At 33.7% G+C, this 25,352-nt stretch overlaps 1 protein-coding gene across 2 annotated transcripts; it reads right to left on the bottom strand.

Annotated features, from left to right (window-relative positions):
• Positions 1-8,844: 8,844 nt before the first annotated feature.
• On the bottom strand, positions 8,845-18,045 carry LOC100170729 (peroxisomal 3-hydroxyisobutyryl-coenzyme A hydrolase). 2 transcript variants are annotated; one of them, NM_001251464.1, is made up of 15 exons: positions 17,777-17,809; positions 17,146-17,226; positions 16,338-16,406; positions 15,517-15,531; positions 14,127-14,190; positions 13,745-13,824; positions 13,558-13,641; positions 12,118-12,202; positions 11,636-11,721; positions 10,832-10,953; positions 9,897-9,957; positions 9,689-9,787; positions 9,422-9,523; positions 9,297-9,338; positions 9,037-9,177 (listed from the first exon to the last, which is right to left on the bottom strand). In NM_001251464.1, exons 1-15 carry the CDS (start codon positions 17,807-17,809, stop codon positions 9,037-9,039), a joined length of 1,164 nt encoding a protein of 387 aa, NP_001238393.1. The 2 variants fall into 2 exon arrangements, with proteins under 2 accessions (XP_006598670.1, NP_001238393.1); XM_006598607.4 differs by lacking the exon at positions 15,517-15,531 and having other exon boundaries at positions 8,845-9,177; positions 17,777-18,045.
• Between the last annotated feature and the right edge of the window lie 7,307 nt (positions 18,046-25,352).

The raw sequence follows: 25,352 nt of genomic DNA, 5'->3' as shown, positions 1-25,352 counted from the left end.
ACCCCTAAAATATTTTTTTTTTTGCACGCAGACATTGTTTATGAGTTATATAATACCCACGACCTCACTCTTATATTTCAAACATATTTAACAAATTGCGCTATAGTTTAACCCTTCAGGATCCTAACTAGGAATCCTACAATTTCCTTTAACACTGCGCATAAAAGTTCTCTCAAGGTAAACACTGGTCAGGTTACTGTATAACTCATAACTCACATGACAAGTAATATCACTACAAATATCAATCACACACTCATTCACAACCATATTTCATGTCTACAGTTTAATATTTCACACTTTAACTAATTACAAAATATACTCAACAATTAAATAACAATGTATCATAATAATAATAACATACAATATTTAACTTCAAGGCTTATAAACAAATAACTATAAAATACACTTAAAATATATATATATGTATATTATATATATATATATATATATATATATATATATATATATATATATATATATATATATATATATATATATATATATATAACATATAAAAAGTATTAAATATATATTAATATAAAATAATCACAATAACATCAAATATATCATTAAGTAAATACAAATTATATATAACAATAAAATATATACTCATATTGATTTCTATGAACAACATGTATACCTATATTCTAAATATATTTCAACTAAGTTACCAACATCAAGAAAATGCCTAATTACAATGTGAATACAACTTTAGTTAATTTCTTTAAATGATTTTAGCCAATTCAATTATCCAACAATCCCTACACCTATAAATTTCATGACGAGAAATCACCCACGTGAAATAAAATATAAAGTTTTGTAAAAAAAAAAAACAGTATCAATATATATGTACACGTATACACTGCGGTGTGAAAAAATAATTATCTGGACACAATATACATTAGCACAGGAACAAGATTGAAAGACCAACATATCTGGTATAAACAAAATCACCACCACACAATTTTTATGCTAATTATAAAGAATTATAATTCCTAAGGTACACACCTAACACAGGAACACATCAATTCTACAACAAACTTGCAACAGAACACCAATTGGTTCATCAAACACACTCAATCCGCGATTAAACATGAAAACATAATTAAATTCATAAACACCCCAAAATAACCCAAAAATTGATCCTCTAGGGATCCCTACACATGTTCATTCTAATCCCCAAGCGTGAGTAACTCATCCCTTACCTCGATATAGTCACTTAAATGTTTTCTGTTAGCAATGGTGGCGTCTCTGGTGCTCTCTAGAGCTCCTCCTCTGGTTGCTCTGTTAGGGTTCTTGTGCGTCAGAAAAGAAGAAAGGAACATAATGTGTTTTCTAAAAAGCTGTTCTAGGTTAACATTTGGCTTATATAGTGGGAATTTATGACCTAATAATTATTTTTTTTACTTATTTATTTATTTATTTATTAATTTATTAATTTCTTAATTACTTATTGAAAGTTACGGCTGTTACAATTCCACCCGCTAAAAAAAAGTTTCGCCCTCGAAACTTACCGGTATCGAATAAGGTAGGATATGCATCGCGCATCTGACCCTCTAGTTCCCAGGTGGCATCCTCGCCCGAAGCACTTCCCCATACTACTTTGACCTAGGGAATCTCTTTCCCCCTTAGCTGCTTAACCATACGATCATCGATCCTCAGTGGTTGTGTTTCATATGTCAAGTTCTCTTTCACTTGGACATTGTCCAATTCGATCACGTGCGACGGATCATGGACATATTTTCTGAGCTGAGAGATATGGAAGACACTGTGGAGATTTGAGAGAAATGGTGGCAAAGCCACCTGATACGCAACTGGGCCGACACGCTTTAGGATTTCAAAGGGACCAATGAATCTAGGTGTGAGCTTACGGGACTTCAACGCCCTACCAACCCCAGTCCACGGAGTGACTCTCAGAAATACATTATCACCTATAGCAAATTCAAGATCCTTTCTTCTCTTATCATAGTAGCTATTTTGCCTACTTTGGGCTGCTCTCATCCTTTCTTGGATCAACTTAACCTTTTCAGTGGTCTGCTGAACTACCTCAGGTCCTAAGGCAATGCTCTCACTGGGATCTACCCAACATAAAGGTGTCCTACATCTTATACCATACAATGCCTCGTAAGGCGCCATACCTATGCTAGAGTGAAAACTATTGTTGTATGTAAACTCTATCAAGGGTAAGAAACTATCCCAACTACCCCTCTGCTCTAACACACAGGCTCTCAAGAGGTCCTCTAAGGATTGGATAGTGCGCTCGGTTTGACCGTCAGTCTGTGGGTGGTAAGCAGAACTCAACCTAAGCTTGGTCCCCAAGGCTTTATGAAGACTCTCCCAAAATCTAGAGGTAAATCTAGGATCTCTATCAGAGACTATGCTAGAAGGAACACCGTGTAGTCTAACTATCTCACTGACGTACAAGCTAGTCAACCTCTCTAAAGAATATTTGATGTTAATTGGAATGAAGTGAGCAGATTTGGTCAACCTGTCTACAATAACCCAAATGGAATCTAAACCTTTGGGGGTCCTAGGTAACCCCACCACGAAATCCATGGAGATGTTATCCCACTTCCACTCAGGTATCTCTAAAGGTTGCAACTTCCCTGAAGGCTTCTGGTGTTCTATCTTAGCTTTCTGAAACACTAGGCATGCAAGGACAAACTCATTAACTTCTTTCTTCAGACCTGGCCACCAAAATATCTGCCTAAGGTCCTGGTACATCTTAGTCGCTCCCGGGTGGATACTCAGACTACTCCTATGGCCCTCTTCCAAAATCGTTCTTCTAAGTTTGGGTACACTAGGAACACACACCCTATCTTGAAACCTCAAGACTCCATCAGTTCCCACTCTAAAACTGCTCTCTCTCCCTGCGACTATGGACTCTAACTGGGCTGACAAGAATGGGTCAGACTTCTGACCCTCACGGATCTTGCTCAAGAGTTCGTTGGTGACTCTCAACATACCCAATTTAATGCTACTAGAGGTGATCTCACATGCCAAACTCATGTCTCTAAACTGCTCTAAGAGGTCCAACTCTCTAACCATCAAAGCAGACATTTGAAGGGATTTCCTACTTAAGGCGTCCGCTACTACATTGGCTTTACCTGGGTGATAGCTAAGCTCAAAATCGTAATCCTTAAGGAACTCTAACCATCTCCTCTACCTCATGTTAAGCTCTTTTTGATCAAACAAATATCTAAGGCTCTTATGGTCACTAAACACCTCAAATTTAGATCCATAAAGGTAATGCCTCCAAAGCTTAAGAGCAAAAACTATGGCTGCTAACTCAAGATCGTGTGTGGGATAATTCCTTTCATGTATCTTAAGCTGTCGAGAAGCATAGGCCACTACCTGTCCCCGTTGCATAAGCACTCCACCCAAACCCATCTTGGACGCATCACAATACACCACAAAAGATTCATTCGGGTTAGGTAACACTAAAACTGGTGCAGTGGTCAACCTTTCCTTAAGGGTACGGAAACTACTCTCACATTGGGCATCCCACACAAAAACTTGACCCTTACGAGTAAGCTTAGTCAAAGGTAAGGCTAGCTTAGAAAAACCCTCTATGAATCTATAGTAGTATCCTGCTAAGCCAAGAAAGCTCCTAATCTCAAACACTGACTTAGGACTCTCCCAACTCATCACCGCCTCTACCTTGGAAGGATCTACTGCTATCCCTCCCTTAGATATAACTTGCCCTAAGAAGCTCACCTCCTCTAGCCAAAAATCACACTTGGACAACTTAGCATATAGTCTATTGTCTTTGAGGGTTTGCAACACAACTCTCATATGCTCCTCATGTTCCTCTCTAGTCTTAGAATACACCAAGATATCATCTATGAAAACCACTACAAAACTATCTAGGTAGGGGTGAAAAATCCTATTCATATAATCCATGAACACACCAGGGGCGTTGGTCACACCAAAAGGCATAACCAAGTACTCATAATGACCGTAACGGGTCCTAAAGGCAATCTTCGGAACATCTTCAGGCTTTACTCTAATCTAGTGGTAACCTAACCTAAGATCTATCTTACTGAACACACAAGCCCCTAATAATTGGTCCATCAGGTCATCTATCCTAGGCAAAGGGTACCTATTCTTAATCGTTACCTTATTTAACTGACGATAATCTACACATAGCCTCATAGTCCCATCCTTCTTCTTAACTAACAACACCGGTGCTCCCCAGGGTGACACATTAGGCCTCACAAATTGTTTCTCTAAAAGTTCCTCTAACTGTTTCTTAAGCTCACTCAACTCCACAGGGGACATCCTATAAGGTGCTATGGATATGGGTCCAGTACCGGACACTAGGTCTATAGAGAACTCAACCTCTCTCTCTGGTGGTAATCCTGACACCTCCTCAAACACCTCTGGAAACTCTCTCACCAATGGTATATCACTCACAGGGTTTGTAGTCTCGACACTCATACTAGCTAAGATCATGTATATCCGTGCATCCTCCCTCAAAGATGCCTCAACTTGGTTAGCAGACAAAAACATATCACCTTCACTCACACCAGACTCAGGAAAGACAACAAATTTCTCAAAACAATTTAATAAGACATGATTGCAAGATAACCAGTCCATACCAAGAATAACATCAATCTGACTCAAAGGTAAAACAACTAAATCAATTTGAAATTGTCTATCAAAAATTAAGACAGGACATTGCAAGCACACATCAGAAGTTAAAACAGACCCACTAGTAGGTGTATTCACAATCAAGTCAAATTTCAAGGAAGACACAGGCAAGGCAAGTTTTTCAACACAGACACGAGAAATAAATGAATGGGTCACACCTGAATCATACAATACAACCAAGGGAACTTGACTTATGAAACACATACCTTGGATGAGTTCATCAGACTGCGCGGCATCAGCACCACTAAGAACAAACACTATCCCTATGGTCCTTGGTCGTCCACTCTGATTATTCAGACTTCCACTCCTCTTCTCCCTCCTCGGATATGGGCAACTGGTACTGAGGTGGCCCTTACCTTGGCAGTTAAAGCAAGTCACCTCTCTATGTGTGCACTCACGAGCAATATGCCCAAGCCGACCACACTTCCCACACCTGAGTGGTGTAGTAACAATAGCAGGAGCACCACTACCACCACTACCTCTACCCGCAGACTGAGACACCCTGTTAATTGGCTGAGAACTCCCACCAACTGGTTGAAGTCCTCCACTAGTCCTCTGTCCTCCAGAATGGTTTCCATATTTCCCGGGAGGGGCAGAATATGGCTTAGCACGACTGTGAGTCACAGGCTTCTTCTCTTTCCCATGACGAGCATTGGCATTCCTGTAAAAAGCAGCCTTCTCCTGCTGATCTTCATCAAAGATTCTACACATATTGGTCAACTGTGCAAAGTTGTGAATACCGTGATAATTTACCATCATCTTTACTTTTGGTCGAAGGCCATTGACAAATTTCACGCATTTGGACCTCTCCCCTGCTTCCCCCTGATAATGAGGAAAATACCTTACAAGGTTCTCAAACCTCACCGCATACTCTGCCACCGTCATACTTTCTTGTTTCAGCTCGAGAAACTCCATCTCCTTCCTATTCTTCACATCTTCTGGAAAATACTTCTCTAGAAAAGTTTTTCTGAAAGTCTCCCATTGGACAACAACACCACCTGCTCCCTCTAAACGTGGGCGAGTCTTCTCCCACCAGTACTCCGCCTCATCTGCTAGCATGTGAGTAGCAAACAACACCTTTTGATGGTCCTGACACTCCATCACCCGGAAGATGTTCTCAATCTTCCTCAGCCAAGCCTCAGCACCCTCAGGATCATAACCCCCTTTGAAAGTAGGTGGGTTGTTCCTCTCAAAGCGATCTAACCCATGGTACACAGTTGCTCCTTCACCGCCTCCCTGATTGGCCATAACTTGCGCCAAGTTGTTCAAGGCCTCGGTAAGAAGTCGTTCTCGCTCATTTCTCACAGCCATTACTTCCTATGTCACGCAAGAAACAAAACTTTGAAAAAAAAAATACTAACACAATAGAGTACACCTCTAATCAAACAAAACAAATACAACACATCAGAGTACACAAGGAAACACAAAAAGCTCATAACACACATGGCCGAAAGGTTCGACCAGCTCTGATACCACTAAATGTGACACCCTCTACCCTTACAATTATAACTAACTAATTAAATAAATCATACAAAATTTATTTAAAAGATTATAAACACATAATAATAAAAGAAGAAAAAAAAGCATGCAAAATTAATTAATAATTTTTCTTTTTAAACACATTTAATTTAAATCAATTCAAAAGGATAAAGGTTCACATCCACTTAGTGAAAACATAATAGAATATTTTTTTTTAATAAAAGGTAAGATTATTCCGGCTCAAAACAACGTCGTCCACTCTAAATAAATAATAAAAAGAAAGTAAAGTAGAAAAGTATAACGCAATTATATCATTCAATAAATCATAATCCCTATCACAGACTAAGTCTCTCCATCTCTAGCATGTGACTCATCATATGAAAGCTCACCTGAAACAAAGTGACAATCAGCCCAAACACAAACACACACCGGGAGTGAGTTATCACATTCATATATAATAAAACATTAGAGCATGTGAAACATATAATACTTAAAGCTGAATTTATATAAATAACATTACTACACAAAATCGCACACATTATTCACACCCATTCAAGTTTACACACTCCATAAAATAACATCAACCACAATTGTTAACTCAATAAAATTCAAACACAAGCGTTATGCAACAATTATACTAAGACTCAAGCCTATATGCAATGTGGTACCATGTCAGTGAAAAACAACAATGGGGCGCTTAGGAGTACATGACAAAGCACACCACACAATGGGTATACTCGGTCACTCTCACTAAGTAACATCATAAGGTGACTAGTCAGGGTTACTCTGTTTTGCGAGAATGCCCCAACCACATGGGATCAACATGGGCTTAAAGGAGCACTCAAACCGAGTATCTTTACCCCCAAGGCCTAGACCCCGAAGAATCCGTTTGGGCCTCACCTTCCTGATTCAGGTACAACCCCTAAAATATTTTTTTTTGCACGCAGACACTGTTTATGAGTTATATAATACCCACGACATCACTCTTATATTTCAAACATATTTAACAAATTGCGCTATAGTTTAACCCTTCAGGATCCTAACTAGGAATCCTACAATTTCGTTTAACACTGCGCATAAAAGTTCTCTCAAGGTAAACACTGGTCGGGTTACTGTATAACTCATAACTCACATGACAAGTAATATCACTACAAATATCAATCACACATTCATTCACAACCATATTTCATGTCTACAATTTAATATTTCACACTTTAACTAATTACAAAATATACTCAACAATTAAATAACAATGTATCATAATAATAATAACATACAATATTTAACTTCAAGGCTTATAAACAAATAACTATAAAATACACTTAAAATATATATATATATAAGTATATTATATTCAATATATATATATATAACATATAAAAAGTATTAAATATATATTAATATAAAATAATCACAATAACATCAAATATATCATTAAGTAAATACAAATTATATATAACAATAAAATATATACTCATATTGATTTCTATGAACAACATGTATACCTATATTCTAAATATATTTCAACTAAGTTACCAACATCAAGAAAATGTCTAATTACAATGTGAATACAACTTTAGTTAATTTCTTTAAATGATTTTAGCCAATTCAATTATCCAACAATCCCTACACCTATGAATTTCATGACGAGAAATCACCCACGTGAAATAAAATATAAAGTTTTGTAAAAAAAAGCAGTATCAATATATATGTACACGTATACATTGCGGTGTGAAAAAATAATTATTTGGACACAATATACATTAGCACAGGAACAAGATTGAAAGATCAACATATCTGGTATAAACAAAATCACCACCACACAATTTTTATGCTAATTATAAAGAATTATAATTCCTAAGGTACACACCTAACTCGCAACAAACTCGCAACAGAACACATCAATTCTTCAACAAACTCGCAACAGAACACCAATTGGTTCATCAAACACACTCAATCCGCGATTAAACATGAAAACATAATTAAATTCATAAACACCCCAAAATAACCCAAAAATTGATCCTCTAGGAATTTTTACACATGTTCATTCTAATCCCCAAGCGTGAGTAACTCATCCCTTACCTCGATATAGTCGCTTAAATGTTTTCTGTTAGCAATGGTGGCGTCTCTAGAGCTCCTCCTCTGATTACTCTTTTAGGTTTCTTGTGCGTCAGAAAAGAAGAAAGGAAATGTGTTTTCTAAAAAGCTGCTCTAGATTAACATTTGACTTATATAGTGAAAATTTATGACCTAATAATTATTTTTTTTTACTTATTTATTTATTTATTAATTTCTTAATTACTTATTGAAAGTTACGACTGTTACATAAGGTGTTATTAATTTCTCTAAGCAAGAATTCTTAATTTCTCTAAGAAATTATTGGATGACTAAAATACTTATTAATTTCTCTATTATTAAGTGAAATTCAAACTTTCTTTCATTGTTCAATGTTAAACTTAATTTTAATTATTAAGTTTTAGGATTCCTAATTGTCTTTTAAGTCATGAAACTTGAGGTATGAGTCCAAATCCTTAATTTGCATCGCATCTAGTGATTGTCCATCAATTCCTTATCGATTCATCTAAGCTTCCAAAGTGCAGAGGTTCATTATATTCCAAATTCTCAATACACAACGGTTGAGGGTTTATGGGCTTATTGAATTAATTGCACATAAATAGAGAATATTCAATTTCCTCTAAATTAGAGATTATATACCTGGAAACTACATTTATTAGAGTATCATACTCTGATTCTCAACGGTAGACTTCACTAGTTTTAAAATCTTATCAATTGTAACGGTAGCAATTCATAAACTGCCATACATTGAAACATCCAAGAATCAATTGAATGGAGCAATACGTGTCTTCCATACTTTGGGCTTGAAAATATGAGAATGATGATGCTTTACAGCTTTGAAATAGCATATGTAGGCAGATTATTAAACCTTTTAGGAAGCTCCAAATCTTTCCATCCTTTATCATCAAGTTTAGAGAAGTAACGATTAACATCGCTATCACTAAGAAGCTCCAATTTGGAAGGTTCCCACTGAAAAAGACACCAAGACCATGAGAACAAAAATTAAATTTCAATAAAAACTAATTTACGAGTAGAAATGTTCATGATTAAATGGGAAAAGATTAAACAAAATCAAAGTGGCTACCCACCTTTGGGTTTCTGTCTTTATCTATCAGTATAGCCCTACAACCCTGCAGTAAAGGGTAACATTAACCATAGGGCATGAAAGAAAAATAATTAAAAGCATAACTATGTATAGGAATCATCAGATAACCTCGAAGAAATCCTTGCTGTAGTGTCCTTTTAGAATATGACAAACAACTCTATAATCAGAAACAAGGCATTGTCCAACACCTTGGAGCCTTCCTTGTCTAATCTGAAAAGGCCAAAATAAATTTAAAAAAAAAAACAGTTATAATCACAATAATGATAGTAAAATGATGATGATGATAAAAATGATACTTCAACAGTTGAACACAGAAGAGAAGTGAATTTTAGAATGTACATAAAACAGAACTTTTAATACATTCTGGACACATACCGATCTAAGAAAGATTTTAAGGCTTGTTGGAGATGCTTTCTTTAAGGATTGAATAGTTGCAGAAATCCAAGGATCAGCCTTTCTCGTAGCTTCCACCTCCTAAAACAGCAGGCTAAAATTCAGGTTGCTAAATGGCAAAAGTTCATCCTTGATCATGCAGAAGAATATTAATCAGACATTTTCAATAGTGTAACTCAATACAACTTACGAGAGAAGATAATATTTCCTCAACAGCCTTTTTAGAGAAGCACTTATTGATCACATCCATCCTGCAGAGAGCCACAAGAAGCGGAGATAAATGAGAAATGTACAAAATTATGCTATTAAGTTGTGTTTCAATTATTGAGAAGGAAAAAAAAAAATCTATAGTGAAAGAGAGAAAGAATCTGTGTTTCTCAAATGTTTTGAAACAGAAACCTAAATTAGTCGACCAATACAAATGGATGCTGCCATATATGAGAAAGAGGAGGCTTGTTACCACTCACTCAGTTACATTATGATACCCAGTGACAGTTGTAACTGTCATAACACCAACAAATCTAGCTGCACAAATACACTGCTACCAGCTGTACTAACTGGCACAGCTTGACCAGGGCATAGCTGATAGAGGCAGCTGAGGTTGACACTAGAGAGGGGACACGTGGCAGCAAAGTGCAAGAGAATTCTGTTATGACTGGAGAGGTTGCAACAGGAAAAGCAATGACTATAAGGGGAGATGCTGAAAAGAGAAGGCAGAAAAAGAATTTGGGTATTGATTAGGCTTGGGGCCTCCAAAATCTGGGACTTAGAGGTATTCACTGCTCACTCTCTATTCCGCGCTGTCATCATTGCTGTGCATGTGCATCCTTCTTAGGGTGTCATATTTCTTTGTCATTGGGTTTTGTTTCAGTAGTTTGTGCGTATTTCTGAACTGTCTGCTTCATAAGCCATGAGGTCAAACCAAGAAAAAGGATCTAGAATTAAATGCCTTATCGGAAGATTTGGTTTGTCTGGCCAACTGCACTTAGTGGGAAATGGATTTGGTTGTTAGTGCTACAGTTGTTGTGGGTATGCTAAACTATCTATTTATATATCAAAGGCTTTGGTGGTTGTGGTATGTTTGTGTATATAATAATGTCGGATTTATTTATATTACATACCAACCTGTGATAAACACTATCCTCTTTTAGGAAAGGTTGCTCTGAATACTTATTGATGATTGCAGACACCGCATTTGGATCACTAGTTTCCACCTTGCATAATGCTTCTTCCAATAAAGACAATTTCTGCGCATTGAATGATTATTAAAGGCAGAATTGAAACATCACATAATACATTAAGAAAGAATTATTAAGGATTACAAAATCATAATAATTTTCCAAAGGAATATCATCAACTTCAACTGATTCAAACAAGAAGTTTAAATTAAGATAAGGTTAAGGTCATCTTTTTTTAAAAGAAAAATAAATAAATAAATAAATATCCAAGTAGCTAGCTTGGATAAGATTTAAGATTATGGTAATGGCTTTAAAAACTGACAGCTAACCTCAAAAGCATTCAAAATTACCCAAATTGAAAGAAACAAGATTCTCAATTACTCTCTTATTGGTTAAATAGCTGTTAGAAACTAAAAAAATAACAGCTAATGAAAATAAGGTCAACACCTCAACTGTCACCTTACTCAGCAGGTGCACCCTTGCCTGAATCATTGGGTAATAAAGTGTGACACCAACTTCAAGATACATCTGAAAAGCATCTCTAACTTCCTAATATTTATCTGTAAACATTTTATGATGTACATTCAATCCCCAGGCCTGACTGATTACAATTTGTTGGCCATTGTATTTCAAAATTGAAGCACATTTTAATGATTTTTTAGTACACATTTCTATGATCAAGTTTAGGCATGTAATTCCTGAAGACACTAATCGTCAAAAAGAATCCATAATTATAGTAGTAGGTACATACTGATGAAGGAACAAAATGTGTTGCAAGACCACAAGCAAGCATTTCTGCACCATCCAACCTAGCACCTGTAAGACCAGCATATTCTCCTGCAATTTGTTTTCCAGTAGAAATGAGAAAAGGGGGATACAGTATGGTTTTTAATGCTGAAAATTTGTTGAAATTATAATAAGAAGAGGTCAAACAAAACAGTATAATCAATATTACAATCCAACTATGCAAGAGAAAATAAACAACTATGAAAAAATCAAGAATCCAATCTCTGCCCTCCCCCACCCCACTCTTTCTGTCTCTGAATGCATGTGTTGCATTGAAATTTGAAATTTGTTGATAGACTGACAAAAACAGTAACACATCAAAAGTATGCATGAGACACCACAAATGATGAGAACAATTAAAAGATAGAGAAATTAAGTAACCTTAAAACAGAGGAAACCAATAAGGATTAATTTAATTTATAGAGATTTAAGATATCACATGCATACCAAGAAATCCGGGCAGTCTAGACAAGAAGTATGAGGAACCTATATCAGGAAATAAACCCAAAGCTGTTTCTGGCATTGCAAAGACCTGAAAACACTAGAACATGTAGGTCATGAAGTACTAACAGAAAATTTAGGTCAATGAAGATTTGGATGCTAGATAGATGTAAAAGGAAAGGCATACGTGTAAAGGCCACTTCAAACTAACCTTCCTTTGCTATCACCATTTTTTGTTTTGGATAGAAAACAAATTCTTACGAAAAAGACAAGTCTAAAACTAACAAGAACAATGCATCCACAGAAGTGTCAAATGGTACTTTGCAATTATCAAATATTTGACATCTACGAGTTACAGAGAAATGCCAGATATAGTTTGGGAGTTATGGAAATAGGTCACATGGTGCAAATCTCTTTTGCTCTATAGATATTAAGAAAACTTGGTTGGGTAGACTTAGTAAACTGTTGATTTATTCCAGCAAACTGTACAAACCAACTTGGAAAACTCAATTTAAATTGAAAAAGAGACACATGAAACCAACTGATAACAGTTCGACAATGACAGAAGGGTAGCAAAAAGCAAACAAAAAAATCATATTATTCAAATGTCAGATATTTTCCAAAGTATGCAGATTCAGAATACCATTACTTACATCATTTTAATATGCAAAATAGTACGTAAATATACTGACAATAGTTATCATAACACACTTTGCTCATCTGATATATCTTGAAAAATATGATTCAAAATCCCAATCAAACCTAAGTGGCACTAAAAACCAAGTATAGAATTCAGTATTCATAGTTCCTTTCAAACAAGGTGAGAATAAACAGAGAGGCATATGATGAACCATGTGTTTTATTGGTGTATCTGATGGAGAGTGGAGACATGTGTCATCCAATGGGTTCACCAGCCAGAATGGTGAAAGCTTAAAAAAATAAAGAAGAATTTTGACCAAAAGACAGAAGACAGTGAGTCCAGTGGACAGGCACCACTTTTGAATCTCTTGAGGCTCTGGATACCATGTGGCAAACCATGTATCTGAACTACACAAATGGAGGTCATATATAGGATAAAAGTTATTAATAAATGATACAGTTTTACAGTTACTATAAATACATGATTTTGTTAGACTATACTATGAATCTAGACATTATTACATTAGTTACTATCAAGGTTGTTACCATATTTTAGAATAAAGTAATTCTAGAACCCTGGGATAGATAATATAGTTTTTTACTGTTATTATCCCTATCTTTTCTGATTCATTTTTCCTGACTTATCTATTTTTGAATTAGAATTGTAATCAGATTGGATAAAAAATTATGACCAACTCTGCCCATAAATAAAATCTCAATCTTGGTAAATCTGAATTATTTTGAAATAAAATTATCTTTCTTCCTCTAAACTACATTCACATAAGAATGCCCTATGCAAAAATGTACCGTATTCTCAGTAACAACACGAAATCTTCCATGTACAGAAACACCAGCACCACCTCCCATGACAATTCCATTAAGAATTGAAACCTTCAAATATTTGCAAACAAAGGTAAGAAAAATGTATGTATGTATGTCAGATACATAAATGCAAAAATAAAATAGAAAAAAAATGTAAATAAGAAAGAGTTACCTGGGGCTTACTATATGTTGCCATCAAGTAATTCAATTTAAATTCACTTTGAAAAAAATTTGCACCAAACCTCCAGTCACCTATTTTCATAGAAAATAAAAACTATTACAACATTTAATACTTGCCTGTGTGTGGTAGCTACAAAAATCCTAATTCCTAATAACTGAGTAATCTACAAAAAATACAAAATTTGCATGGGACTATAACAACAGCTCATTAAGTGGCCAAATAAAATTAATAAAAATAAGATAAGATAAAATCAATAAAAGAATGTAATATGAATGATATTCTAAAGCCTAGGGCAAAATACAGCATTCACAGCAACGCAATGAATATCATTTTTAAACCATGTGATCCATTAAGTAACAAAAAGAAAACATACCTTTACTTCCATCACGAGCAACAGCTGCAACATCACCACCAGCACAAAAAGCCCTTCCATTTCCCTGATATAGGTAGCCACAAGACATGCAAAAAGTCAGAAATACTCTCTTTGAAGATAAGAAAGATTATGTTCAATATCAAATTATAGATTTGTTCCATCCATGAATTCTCTCTCTAATTGTTCAAAGTAAGAAATACATGCATTTGCACATTACAAGAATTATTTGAACAGTAGAAGTTTGCCACTAACCAATGAATAAGCAAAATAAAAGGCTACTGGTGTCATCTCTAACATTTAAAAAAAGAAAGGTTCATCCAATGTAACCAGAACTAAAACTGGGATAATTGGAAAAATGGAAGAGTTTTTCTTTATGAATGCTTCAGTTATTTTTAATAATAGTTTACAGAGGCTACCTTATCCTTCTCCTAAGTACTCCTTTTATTAATGAAAATATCTTCTATCACAATGAGGGGGGGAAGCTGATTGTTTATGAATACCAATTTATTGGTGAAAATCTGAAGTAATATTTTGCTTCAAATGGGAGTTAAACCTTAGATATAAACTCCTACCTCCACGTTATAGTCCCCAAATTTTGTTCCTAGCTCAGAAAAATACCAAGAAAACAGAAAACCCCTACTAGATGTATGCCAGCCAAAACAGAATATAGAATTGCCCACTTCACTTTGAATCATCCACTTCTGGATAATTAAATCTCTAAAGCTGTTCCAAACATCAAGAGAGCAATGCAACTTACACAAGTGCCAACCAGTTCAAACTCCCCTAAGCAACACATCCATATGGTTGCTACATATCATTTCCTCGAGCTTGTCATGGGGAATACACTTTTTATCTTGGGCTTGTACAGTAGACAATGTCTAGTGATTGCCATGGACGGAATGAAATGAACAGTTTAAATAAGGTTGTCTACAAGGTTATCAAACTCAAGACATTAAGGAAGACGTGGGGGGAGTAGATTTGAATTTCTAGGTTTAGCGTAAGGTTGTCAAACTTGACTGACATAGGAATATTTAACGTGTCCCAGTACCTTAAACTGCCAAACATAATTAGTAATACATCCATAATATTCAGCATCACAACTCCACATAAAGCAAACCAAGAATTACCGTCCCACCTATTTTGAACATGTCCCATGTTTTCACCTAATTTCAAACCTAATTCCAACAGTATCCTTTATATTTTTTTAGTATTAGGAAGTAGGGACTGTTGCCTAATGGACTTGGGTGTGACCCTAACCTAGCAGTTGGCAAACGTTTCAACTTCAACAAAACAACAAAACAGCAAAACATTAATAAAAACCACAAAATATAATAGAAACAATTAAAATGCAATGCTTCACAAAACAGAAAACCAGAAAAACAAGTTGCACCTTAATTACAGAGCTCTGTAGATGGAAAACAGAGAATCAAGGAATTCACATATTAGATAAGTTTTGCATGCATTATGGTAGATGGGCTCTCCATCTCGGTTGAAGCTTCATCATCATATAATAACTGGTAATGTTCACCTTTGATTGTCACCGTTTGTCTCCCAGTGCTCCCAATCACTCTTGTAATAAACCATACAAATGTTTTTATATCTAATATGCCCCTTGAACTATGGAAAATGCACAAGTGTACCCCCTCCAGTGCTAAATCTTAAAGGATCAAACTCTAGATTACATGGTAATGAAGCTGTGCAACTGTAATGAAGGTGGAGTAGTACACTCAATATTTATTTCATTTTTCTCATAATTACCTTTTCATCTTTATTTAGATTGTGTGCCTGACTAACTTTTACAATATAAATGTTTACAAAGACACTAATTCTAAATTGCCTTCCATATAAATACATATAATTATGAGCCAAATTTCATATTGACATGAGACAATTTTTAAAATGAAGAAAACAAAGTAGTCCCTTTAAAATTTGGTGGGAACATTTTTAGAGTCACTTTAAATTAATCTCTGCAGCATTACATATTAGTCTTTCAAGTGTCACATTTTAGGCTCAAATAAATATTTGAGGACCAAAGAACAGGTTAATTTCTTTTTAAGAGACTAATTTATCTGGCCAAAATTTTTGAAGGGATAATTTAGTAGTTTATTCACTTTCATTTCAATTCCAATAGCAATTTAATTTGTTCCTCTTCAGTAGAGTATAAAAATAAAAACAAAAGTCTATCAAATGTGCTCAGCAAACGGAGATTACCTTCACGACAACCAATTTAATATCAGAATCTTTCTCATCTTCAGAAAAAATTTCAAGTAGCCGAGAAACCTATAACGATTAACAAGAAGGCAGGAAAAGATTGGAGACGTAAGTAAGAAAATAGGAAATAGAATTGGGAATGGAACTTCACAAATAGAAGAAGAAAATTATTTATGGAGTTCAGAGAGATATTAAGGAAGAAGTTAGGGTGCATTTGGTTTATGAAAATATTTCTACTTTTTGTTCTCCCTGGTAATTACAAAAGATTTGTATAGGAAACGAAAAAAATTGCAAATCTTTGAAAACAGAAAACAAAAAACAAAATGAAACAAGGTGGTGCACTTTTGTAAATATTACTAAGAACAAAAAATGAAAATAGAAAACATTTCCACAAACCAAACACTTCCTCAGAGTTTTCAGTATCCTTGAACCAAGGGACATCTATTATTTTACCCTTTTCTCCTTATGACACTATGGTTATACTATTAAATAATGGTTGCATCATTATTTGATTTTGATGTATATCCTCAGAACTCAGAAGTATAATTGATTTTGATGTTGAGTAAACCTAATGTATATGTCAGCAGCTAATAAACAATCAAAAAAGGCTAAAAGAGTACAAGATTTAATAAAAAATATAAAAATAAAAAATCTCAATTCTCAACACACAGAATCAGGTGTTTATGTTGAATGTTCCTGATCAGTGAAAGCAAGTTATAGCCTTTCTTTTGACTCTTCTCAATAATATGTTACTCCAAAGTATAACTAATTCATGAAATAAAGTGACACACTGAACAGATTAAAGTACCATATAAAAAGAGAGGGCATTCAACTGTTTAGTCCTGTTTAGTGTCAAAACTCTCGCATTCGATTTACGCTGCACCAGAACCTGTCGAACCAAACCAACAATCGGTAAGATAAATGGAAAAGAAAAATATCATTTTACTAATGTATCAAACTACAATAACAATAATAAGCTCAAAACTTAAGATACAGTTCCGTAGGTGTTTTTCGTGCTTTCTTTCCAATAATTTTACTTCGGCAATCTATGTTGATCTTCAATACAAATGAAATTCACAAAACATGCTGAAGAAGAGCAGAGACGGTGTTTGGATAAAAGTTGGGAAAGTACTTTTCCAAATAATAATAACACAAACTCAAAGATACAGTTACAAAGGTGTTTTGGTGTTTTTCTCCAATAACTTAACTTTGCCAATCTATGCTGATCTTCAATAAAAATGGAATTTTACAAAACATGCTAAAGAAGAGCAGAGACCGTGTTTGGATTAAAGTTAGGAAAATCACTTTTTCTGAATTTCAATACACAGAACGAAGAATGACGAAATCCATTAATTTGGGAGTAAAAGTACTTTTGAGTTCTCCGAACTAAAATTCGATCATGCAAAAAATTGTTCCGCGGTGATAGAGAATATAGAAACCTGCTCGTCATCGCCTTTGGAGGGGAAAGCCATCGCGCCAACGGTGGGTTGGTTTTGGAGGCTTTTCCTGTGTTCCGTAGGTGAGTAAGAAGAACCCGAATACTAAGAGGGTTATAATATCTCACACTTGTTACTCAACCATTAAGCTACATCTCTTAATAAATTTACTGGTTACTAATTATCTGTTATGTGTGTGTTTTTTTTTCAAGCAATTATGTTTGAATAGTTACATGATTATAGATTTATAGGCCACTAAATTCTCCTACCAGGCTACCACCACTGGAACTCGAGTGCTTTTTATTCTGGATTATATTTCTTGTCTTTTTATATATTTATCTAATAATGTACTCTGGTATTTAATATTAATATCCATAAAAGTGTAAGAAAAATAAATTATAAATTATATAAAAGCATAAAATTAATTTAATTAATAAATAATAATTTTATTGATAATAATAATCTTAAAAGTAATTTTAACTAATGGAAAATTTAATACATATTTATAAATATCATGTTATATTCTATATTGATGGAAGAATTTTAAATATTAATTAATGGAACAATGGAAAGTGAAAATCTCTAAAAGTATCCTTTACTTAAATAATTATTTAGAAAGTAATTAATATTAATTTTATGCAAAAATTAAAGACACTTGCGTGTCATAGCATAATATATAAGAAGTGAGAATATGATGTGGTTTTTTGTATTTAATATGTATAAAGTTACGAGAGGATAGATAGGTAAGAAAAGAAATAATTGGAAAATACAATGAAAATAGAGATTGTTTGATCAAAGTTAAATAGAAGAGAAATAGAGAGAAAGTTAATATTTTGAGATTATTTGATTTTATGAAAAAGAAATAAATATTATTATTTTAAAGTTTAATTACTCATTTTGTTTTTATAATAAAAAAAATTATTTTTATTTTTAAACATTCTCTTTTGTTCCTACTCCTTGCACATATCATTTTTAATTTCTTTTTATTTTTTATACATATCCTTTTGTAATAACCTCAAATGTCATTACATAAATACTAAAACAATCCGATGAATAGGTTTATTTTAAGTCCTTTTAAAATTCTATAATTAATGAAAATATTCATGAACTCTTATAATTCTAAACATTTCACATAAACATCAAATCCACCATGGATATCGGTCATCATCAAGACATCAAAAGCATAAAAGGTTTTGTACCCTAGAGCACTACAACTCAAATATCCCAAGGCCCAAGCGAATAAAATAAGATCAAAAGATTACATCTATTTCCTAAGTTGGTCATCCACTAAGACATCAAAAGGACCAAGGGTTGGATCTCAATCCTAAGTCCACCAACAATTCCACCTTAAGTCCTCAATCATAAATGACATGTTTCTCAGCAGTTATACCATTGACTGCTCCTTATCAAGTTGCATGATCATAACAATTCAAAAAAAACGTAAGGAAAAACTAATTATAAAAAAACATAATATACAAAACAATACATAAATATAACAACTTAACTTCAAAAGATTTTAAAACCATCAACACCAATAGCATAAAATCCTTTTCACTAATCATGAATAACCACTCTTTTTTCAAGTCATGAAGTTCAAATGCATTGATTTATGTTATGTTATGCAGATACTTTACTCTAAGAAGATTTTTACCTTTTGTGTGATTAATCCAAATACATTGATGGAACATTAATTAGCATTTATTAGTGGTTCACTTTGCACATTTTTTACATGCTTGTATGGTTATTTTTTACCTCTTGATTGAGTTTATTGAACCTCAATGGGCCCAAGTGTTTTTTTTATAAACAATGGCCCCAAGTGTTGAGTTTTATTAAATTTTTTTAATTTTTCTCATGTTAAGACTGTCTTATTATACAGGTCATAACTTGTTAGAAAGAGCTCCGATTGAGGTGATTCTTGTCTTGCTTAAAATCTAAGAGAAAGCTCAATAATTTTGTGACTCACAGGCCAAGGCTAATTCAGAGGTTTTAGGGGTCAAAATTGAGCTACAGAGTCGTGGTCCTGCACTTAGACTTTTAGTTTTATCATTTTTTGGGCTTCATATGTAATTAGGGGTCAATAGTGTTTTTAATTTGTTTTTAGGGACTTAAGTGAGTGGATTTCTGTTCATAGAGAGAGCCCGTGATTTTTCAATAGTTCTCTTTGTAATAAAATTATTTAGGGATCTTGTAGAGAACTTACACACTTTTACATTACACTTCATTTTATTAGTTTGTGATTAGGTCTTTTTCTCCCTTTGTTCTCTCTTCTGATTTTTTTCTTTTTTTATTTAAGTTCTCAATGAGGATGATCATGGAGGGCTAAATTCATTCTCAATCCAAGGATTTCAAGTTTATGGTAAATTTGAGTTCTTCTAAGCTTAGTTTTAGAATTTATGATATGTGTTTTTCCCCTTTTTTTTGTTTTCAATTTCACGAGTTAATGCATGATTTTGATGAGATTTAGAAAATTGAATTGGCATTAGTGGTATGATTTATTAATCCTTTCATAGTGGTCAACTGAATGCTAGTTTCAAGATGAATTATGTTTAAATTCATTTACATTGAGGAATGTGATTGTATTTCTGATTTTTATGAAAGTATATGAGGTGATTATCTCATGAACTCACATTGAATTGCATGATTATAGATTCATTATTCATTTTCTGGAAGCTTGGATCCTTGGGTTGCTTTTAATTGAATATGTTTCTATTTATTTGCTTTAATTTTGTTTTGTTTTTATTATTTATGCATTTAAAATTAAATTCTTCCTATTTTTTTAATACATCGTGGTCACCTTATACACCTCACTTAAGCCAAAAGAATACTCACTTATGTGAGATCCTTCTAGGGATCACTTGTCGTTGCCTGCCAATCTCTCTTAAGCAACAAATGCGCTTAAGTGACAATCATTCTCGCTTGAGTGAGAATACATTATATATATGCTTCATAATCTTTCCATGAACCTAACTTAAGCTAGAAATTCTACTTGCTTAAGTGACTAGCCTTTCTTGCTTAAATGACATCACTTCAAAGGTCAATCCTCCCTATCACACCATTCACTTTTGTGAGGATTACCACTCTCTTAAGCAATTAGATTCTGCAAAAGTACACCTTTCAATGTTTTCAAATTCCTCCAAAACCATATTGACTCCATAACCACAATTTTCAAATAACCCAACACCAAAGAAAACAATTTCAAATCAAAACCACGTCAACTTCTAAGACAAAGGTTAAGTTTCCCTTACCTACTCAAACTCAAAGGAATTAGCTTTTGAAGAGGAAAGAACAAAGGGAGGAACTTTGGGTACAAGGAAAAAGCTTTTCTCCACCAAACTAGTTGCTAACGCTGTGGAGACAACAAACCAAACTAGCTGCTAACGCTGTGGAGACAACAAACCAAACCCAAAACACCCTCAAAACAAAATTTTGAAACACAAATAAGGATTCTCATCCTCATGGTTGCTTCATGAGAAAGAAATGAAAATGGAGAACAAGGGAGGAAAAGGAAAAGGTTATGACACCAAGGGCAACTATGGAGTTCCACAAGAAAGGAAAAGAGTCTCCTTTGAACAAGTGCACTAAAAGCTAAACGATCAAGGGTTGATTACTTGGAGAAGTAGAAGTAAGTAAAATAAGAGGTTTTTAAGAGAAGTTTCTGAATGTGAAGGGTTTAAAGGAGGGTTTATGACTCTTGAAATTTCCCTTTCACACATATTAGACTTTATTGAACTCACCCACGCCTTTCCCTCATAGCCCAAAGGTCCATCCTCTTCGGCTCAAATTCACTAAAACTCACCAATCACATACATGTATAATCAAAACTCCAAACATATTAATTCATTCATTCATTCAAGCACTTAAATTTAATTTAAATTCTCTTATAATTTAATTAAATTATGGAAAACATGTTACATTTTAACCATTTTAATCCATATGACAATGACTAAAAGGGATTAAAAAGCTTTTGAATATAGACAAAAATGAGATATTTTTAAATGTGGGGATTAAAAGAAAAGTTTTTGTAACTATAAGGACCGAATATTGTAAATTCCCTTGTACATATCTTCAGTTCCTACGGATAAAGAATGACCATCAGTTTTATTATTATTATTATTATTATTATTATTATTATTATTATTATTTAAGGAAACAAGGGGAGTCTACTTAATCAAGTATAAAGGCACCATAATTGATTAAGGAGGTGAGTTTTACCATCTTGGCTATGTTATATTGCAACATAATCAATTATGTTGCATGTCTCACATATTTATGCATAAATCATCATTGGATCTTTCAACAAAATTCATGTGAGCCTAACCTTTCTTTTTAATACTACTACATTTCTACTCTACCAAACAATCAACATTCTCTCACTTTGACACTTTTTCTTCTTCTCTCACTTCTTCCCTTGTATTTTGGATACACCAAAAGATAGTAAGTGCATATGAATGTAGTTTCATACAATTTTTTATGTTTTGTTTTTAATTATTAAAAATATATTGAATATTTTTATATTTTTAATGAAATATTTTGTATTTTACTGATTTATATTTTTAATAATTTCATCTGAAGAAGGAACATTCATGACTAGAGATAGGAATAGACCAGTCTGTCGACGGGAGCCTATGACCCGGTATGTTTAAAGCCTGGTTTGTTTAATAAAAAGGTTAAGCTTAGACTTTTTTAAAAGCTTATTTAGTTGAATAGGCTAGGCTTAAGCTTATAAAAAAGTCTATTAAGCCTAATAGGCCGACTTGTTTATTCATTTAAATATAATAAAAAAAATTATATATATATATATATATATATATATATATATATATATATATATATATATATATGTTATATACTTTTTCTTGTGATTGATTATTCTTTTATATTTAATATCTTAATAAGTTAGTAATCTTATATCATAAATAAAATAACATTTGAGACACAAAGGCCTTTAAATAAGCTAATAGGTCATACTAGACCTAAAAAAAAGTCTTCGATGAGATAATAAGTTAGACTATGTTTTAATTTTTATAATAGGCTAGGCCTATTTATGCAAAGCCTAGCCTATTCTCACCCCTATTTACAGCCCAGTAGAGTTAGTTTTTCAATGGGTTTTTTTTTTTCAAATATAAGATTTAAACACATGACTACACTGAAGGGGAATTCAATATAGTGGTATTGGACTTGGTTCCTTTAAGCAAGATATTGAATTCGAGACTTGTTAATGAAAATAAGTGGTTGAGAGAGGAGATCCCACCAAAGGTGGCCAACCAGGTTTGGTGAGAGAGATTAGTCATCAACAAAGTCAATGGATATTTTGTATCAAGGACATGGTAATAAAAAATATGTCTTTTGAACCAATTTTATTGCCTTCAATTCTTTTTACAAACACTTATTAGTTTGTATATTGAACCAGTTATAAACCAATTTCAATTGTTTCATTTATGTTACATGATCTCTAATCCAAGAAAATGGAACCCCAAGGTGCTTGGAGTATGTAGAACAACCAACCTCCACCCAAACCATTGGATGGGGAGGGGGAGATTGGTGTGACAAAAGTTTCATTCTAAGATAAGGTGATGGGGAATCAAATAGTGATGCCACATATTGAGAGAACAAATTTGATTGGAAACAGATTCTTTTGCACGAGTTTGAAGAAGGAGACAAGTTGCGACCTAAATGTTATGTAGAAGATTCTATTCTTCAATAATTGTGGAAACCTTGGAAAGATGTGTAATCGTAAAACTTTTTGGGAAATTTGTGAGCTTTTTTTGTCATCCAAGATCAACTAAAGGTTATGTGAAAGTTCTCCGACATATTTGATATAATGGATGTTGGGTTTGGGTTTTATATGGTTAATTTTGGCCTCCCTTAAGATAAAGAGAATATGGTTAATGGAGATTTGTGGATGGTGTTTGATCACTACCTGGCTATAAGACCATGGATGCATGATTTCATTGCATCCAAAACAAAGATTAAAAGAACATTAGTTTGGATAGGATTTCCATCCTTGGGAATGGAGTATTTTGATGAAAGTTTACTTCTTGCATTGGCATCAATCGTAGGGAGTCCCATCAAAGTGGATATTAGAACAATGGATGCATCAAGTGGCAAGTTTGCTAGGGTTTGTGTGTAAATAGATCTTAATCAACCTACGGTTGGTATGATGTGGTTTTGAGGTCACTACTTTCATGTGGAGTATGAGGGTTTGCATCTCATATGCAAAAGGTGTGGGCTGTATGTGTTAGAGATAGAGGGAGCAACATGAATAACATGGAGACTAAAGCTTTAAGCTTGGGGAAAAGCTTGAAGATGTTTTGTCTTTTACATGCCTAACTCCCTTAAGTGGCATTTGTTTTGGTTATTATCTTGTGTGTTGCATCTTAGTACATATCATATATGTGATGCATCCTTCATCATCATAGTAAGTGTAAAGAAAAAGTTTCTAAGTTGGAAAGGTTTTTTCAAGAGGCAAAACTCTCCATTTTAATTGATTACAGGATTGTCATAATCGATTATAACAAGTTGTTTGAAGCTTGGAGTTAAGTCTCGTATCATTTTAATTGATTACAATAGTCTCATAAGTGATTACTCTGTTGTTTGAGACAATGAATGATCTATTCAAGAGTCTCTACTTTAATCTATTACCAAGTGGTTTAATCGATTACTTCTCTTTTGTTTAGTAGTTCAGAAGTGAACAAGAACACTTTAATCGATTACTTTGAGTATCTAATCGATTACATTGTTCTTGAGTTATTTCCAGATGTTGGGAAGAACACTTTAATCTATTAAAGAGATAATATAATCAATTACTTCAATGAATTAATTGATTACTTTGTAAAATTAATCGATTACAGGGGGTATAACTATTTTCTCTATAAATAACTAGCTTATGTTCCCTTCAATTAACATCAAGAGAATACTCAATATCTCGAAAATAATAAACAAGCCTTTAAATGAGCTAAAGATCTCGAGCTATTATTTGTAAAAAGAGAAGAGAAGAAAAGTGATTTGTACAGTAACTCATAACTTCAAAATTGTTTGATTGTGAAGACTTTTTCTTAGAAGTGAGTTGTGTCACTTTCTTGAGTTCAAGATGAACACCTCCTCAGACAAGCATGGTTTTGTGGAAAAGATTGATCATTTTGTATCTACCTTTACTCTTGGTTTTTGTGTATGGTTTCACACATCTTTTTTGTTTGTAAATGAATCGCTTAGGGCATGCTAGAATAGGGTTTTCTAGTTTGGGCTAAGAGTATGGTTCTCTTAAGCTCTTATTCACAAAGTATCCTAGTGTTGGGTGCCTAAGTCTCTTTTTCTGGGGTGGGAATTGCATATTGGTTGTGATTTCTTGTAAGGATTTTTTATGCATAGTGGAAATCTAATTTTGCTTTTGGATTAGATAACTGGATTAGCTTCTCTAGTAATAGAAAGTAAACCAGTATAAAAAGATTGTGTATTTCTTCTCTTTATCTGATCTTTTTCTCTCATTTAGGTACTAATCAGTTTTTCATAAAAAAAGGTTCAAGTTTTATCTTTGTGAAAGAAAGGATGTTAATGAAGGATCTTGTATAAGGGTGGATTG

This window comes from Glycine max, chromosome 16 (assembly GCF_000004515.6).
Source record: "Glycine max cultivar Williams 82 chromosome 16, Glycine_max_v4.0, whole genome shotgun sequence".
NCBI lineage: Eukaryota > Viridiplantae > Streptophyta > Magnoliopsida > Fabales > Fabaceae > Glycine > Glycine max.
Note: the sequence above shows the minus strand (reverse complement) of the source record. Positions and strands in the feature narration are given on the sequence as shown.

Coding starts and splice junctions, on each gene's coding strand:
- LOC100170729 (NM_001251464.1), bottom strand. CDS start 17,809: ATGGCTTTCCCCTCCAAAGGCGATGACGAGCAG. Junction 9,958..10,831: donor GAGGATAGTGTTTATCACAG/GTTGGTATGTAA, acceptor GGCTCTCTGCAG/GATGGATGTGATCAATAAGT. Junction 9,524..9,688: donor TTAAAATCTTTCTTAGATCG/GTATGTGTCCAG, acceptor TGGCCTTTTCAG/ATTAGACAAGGAAGGCTCCA.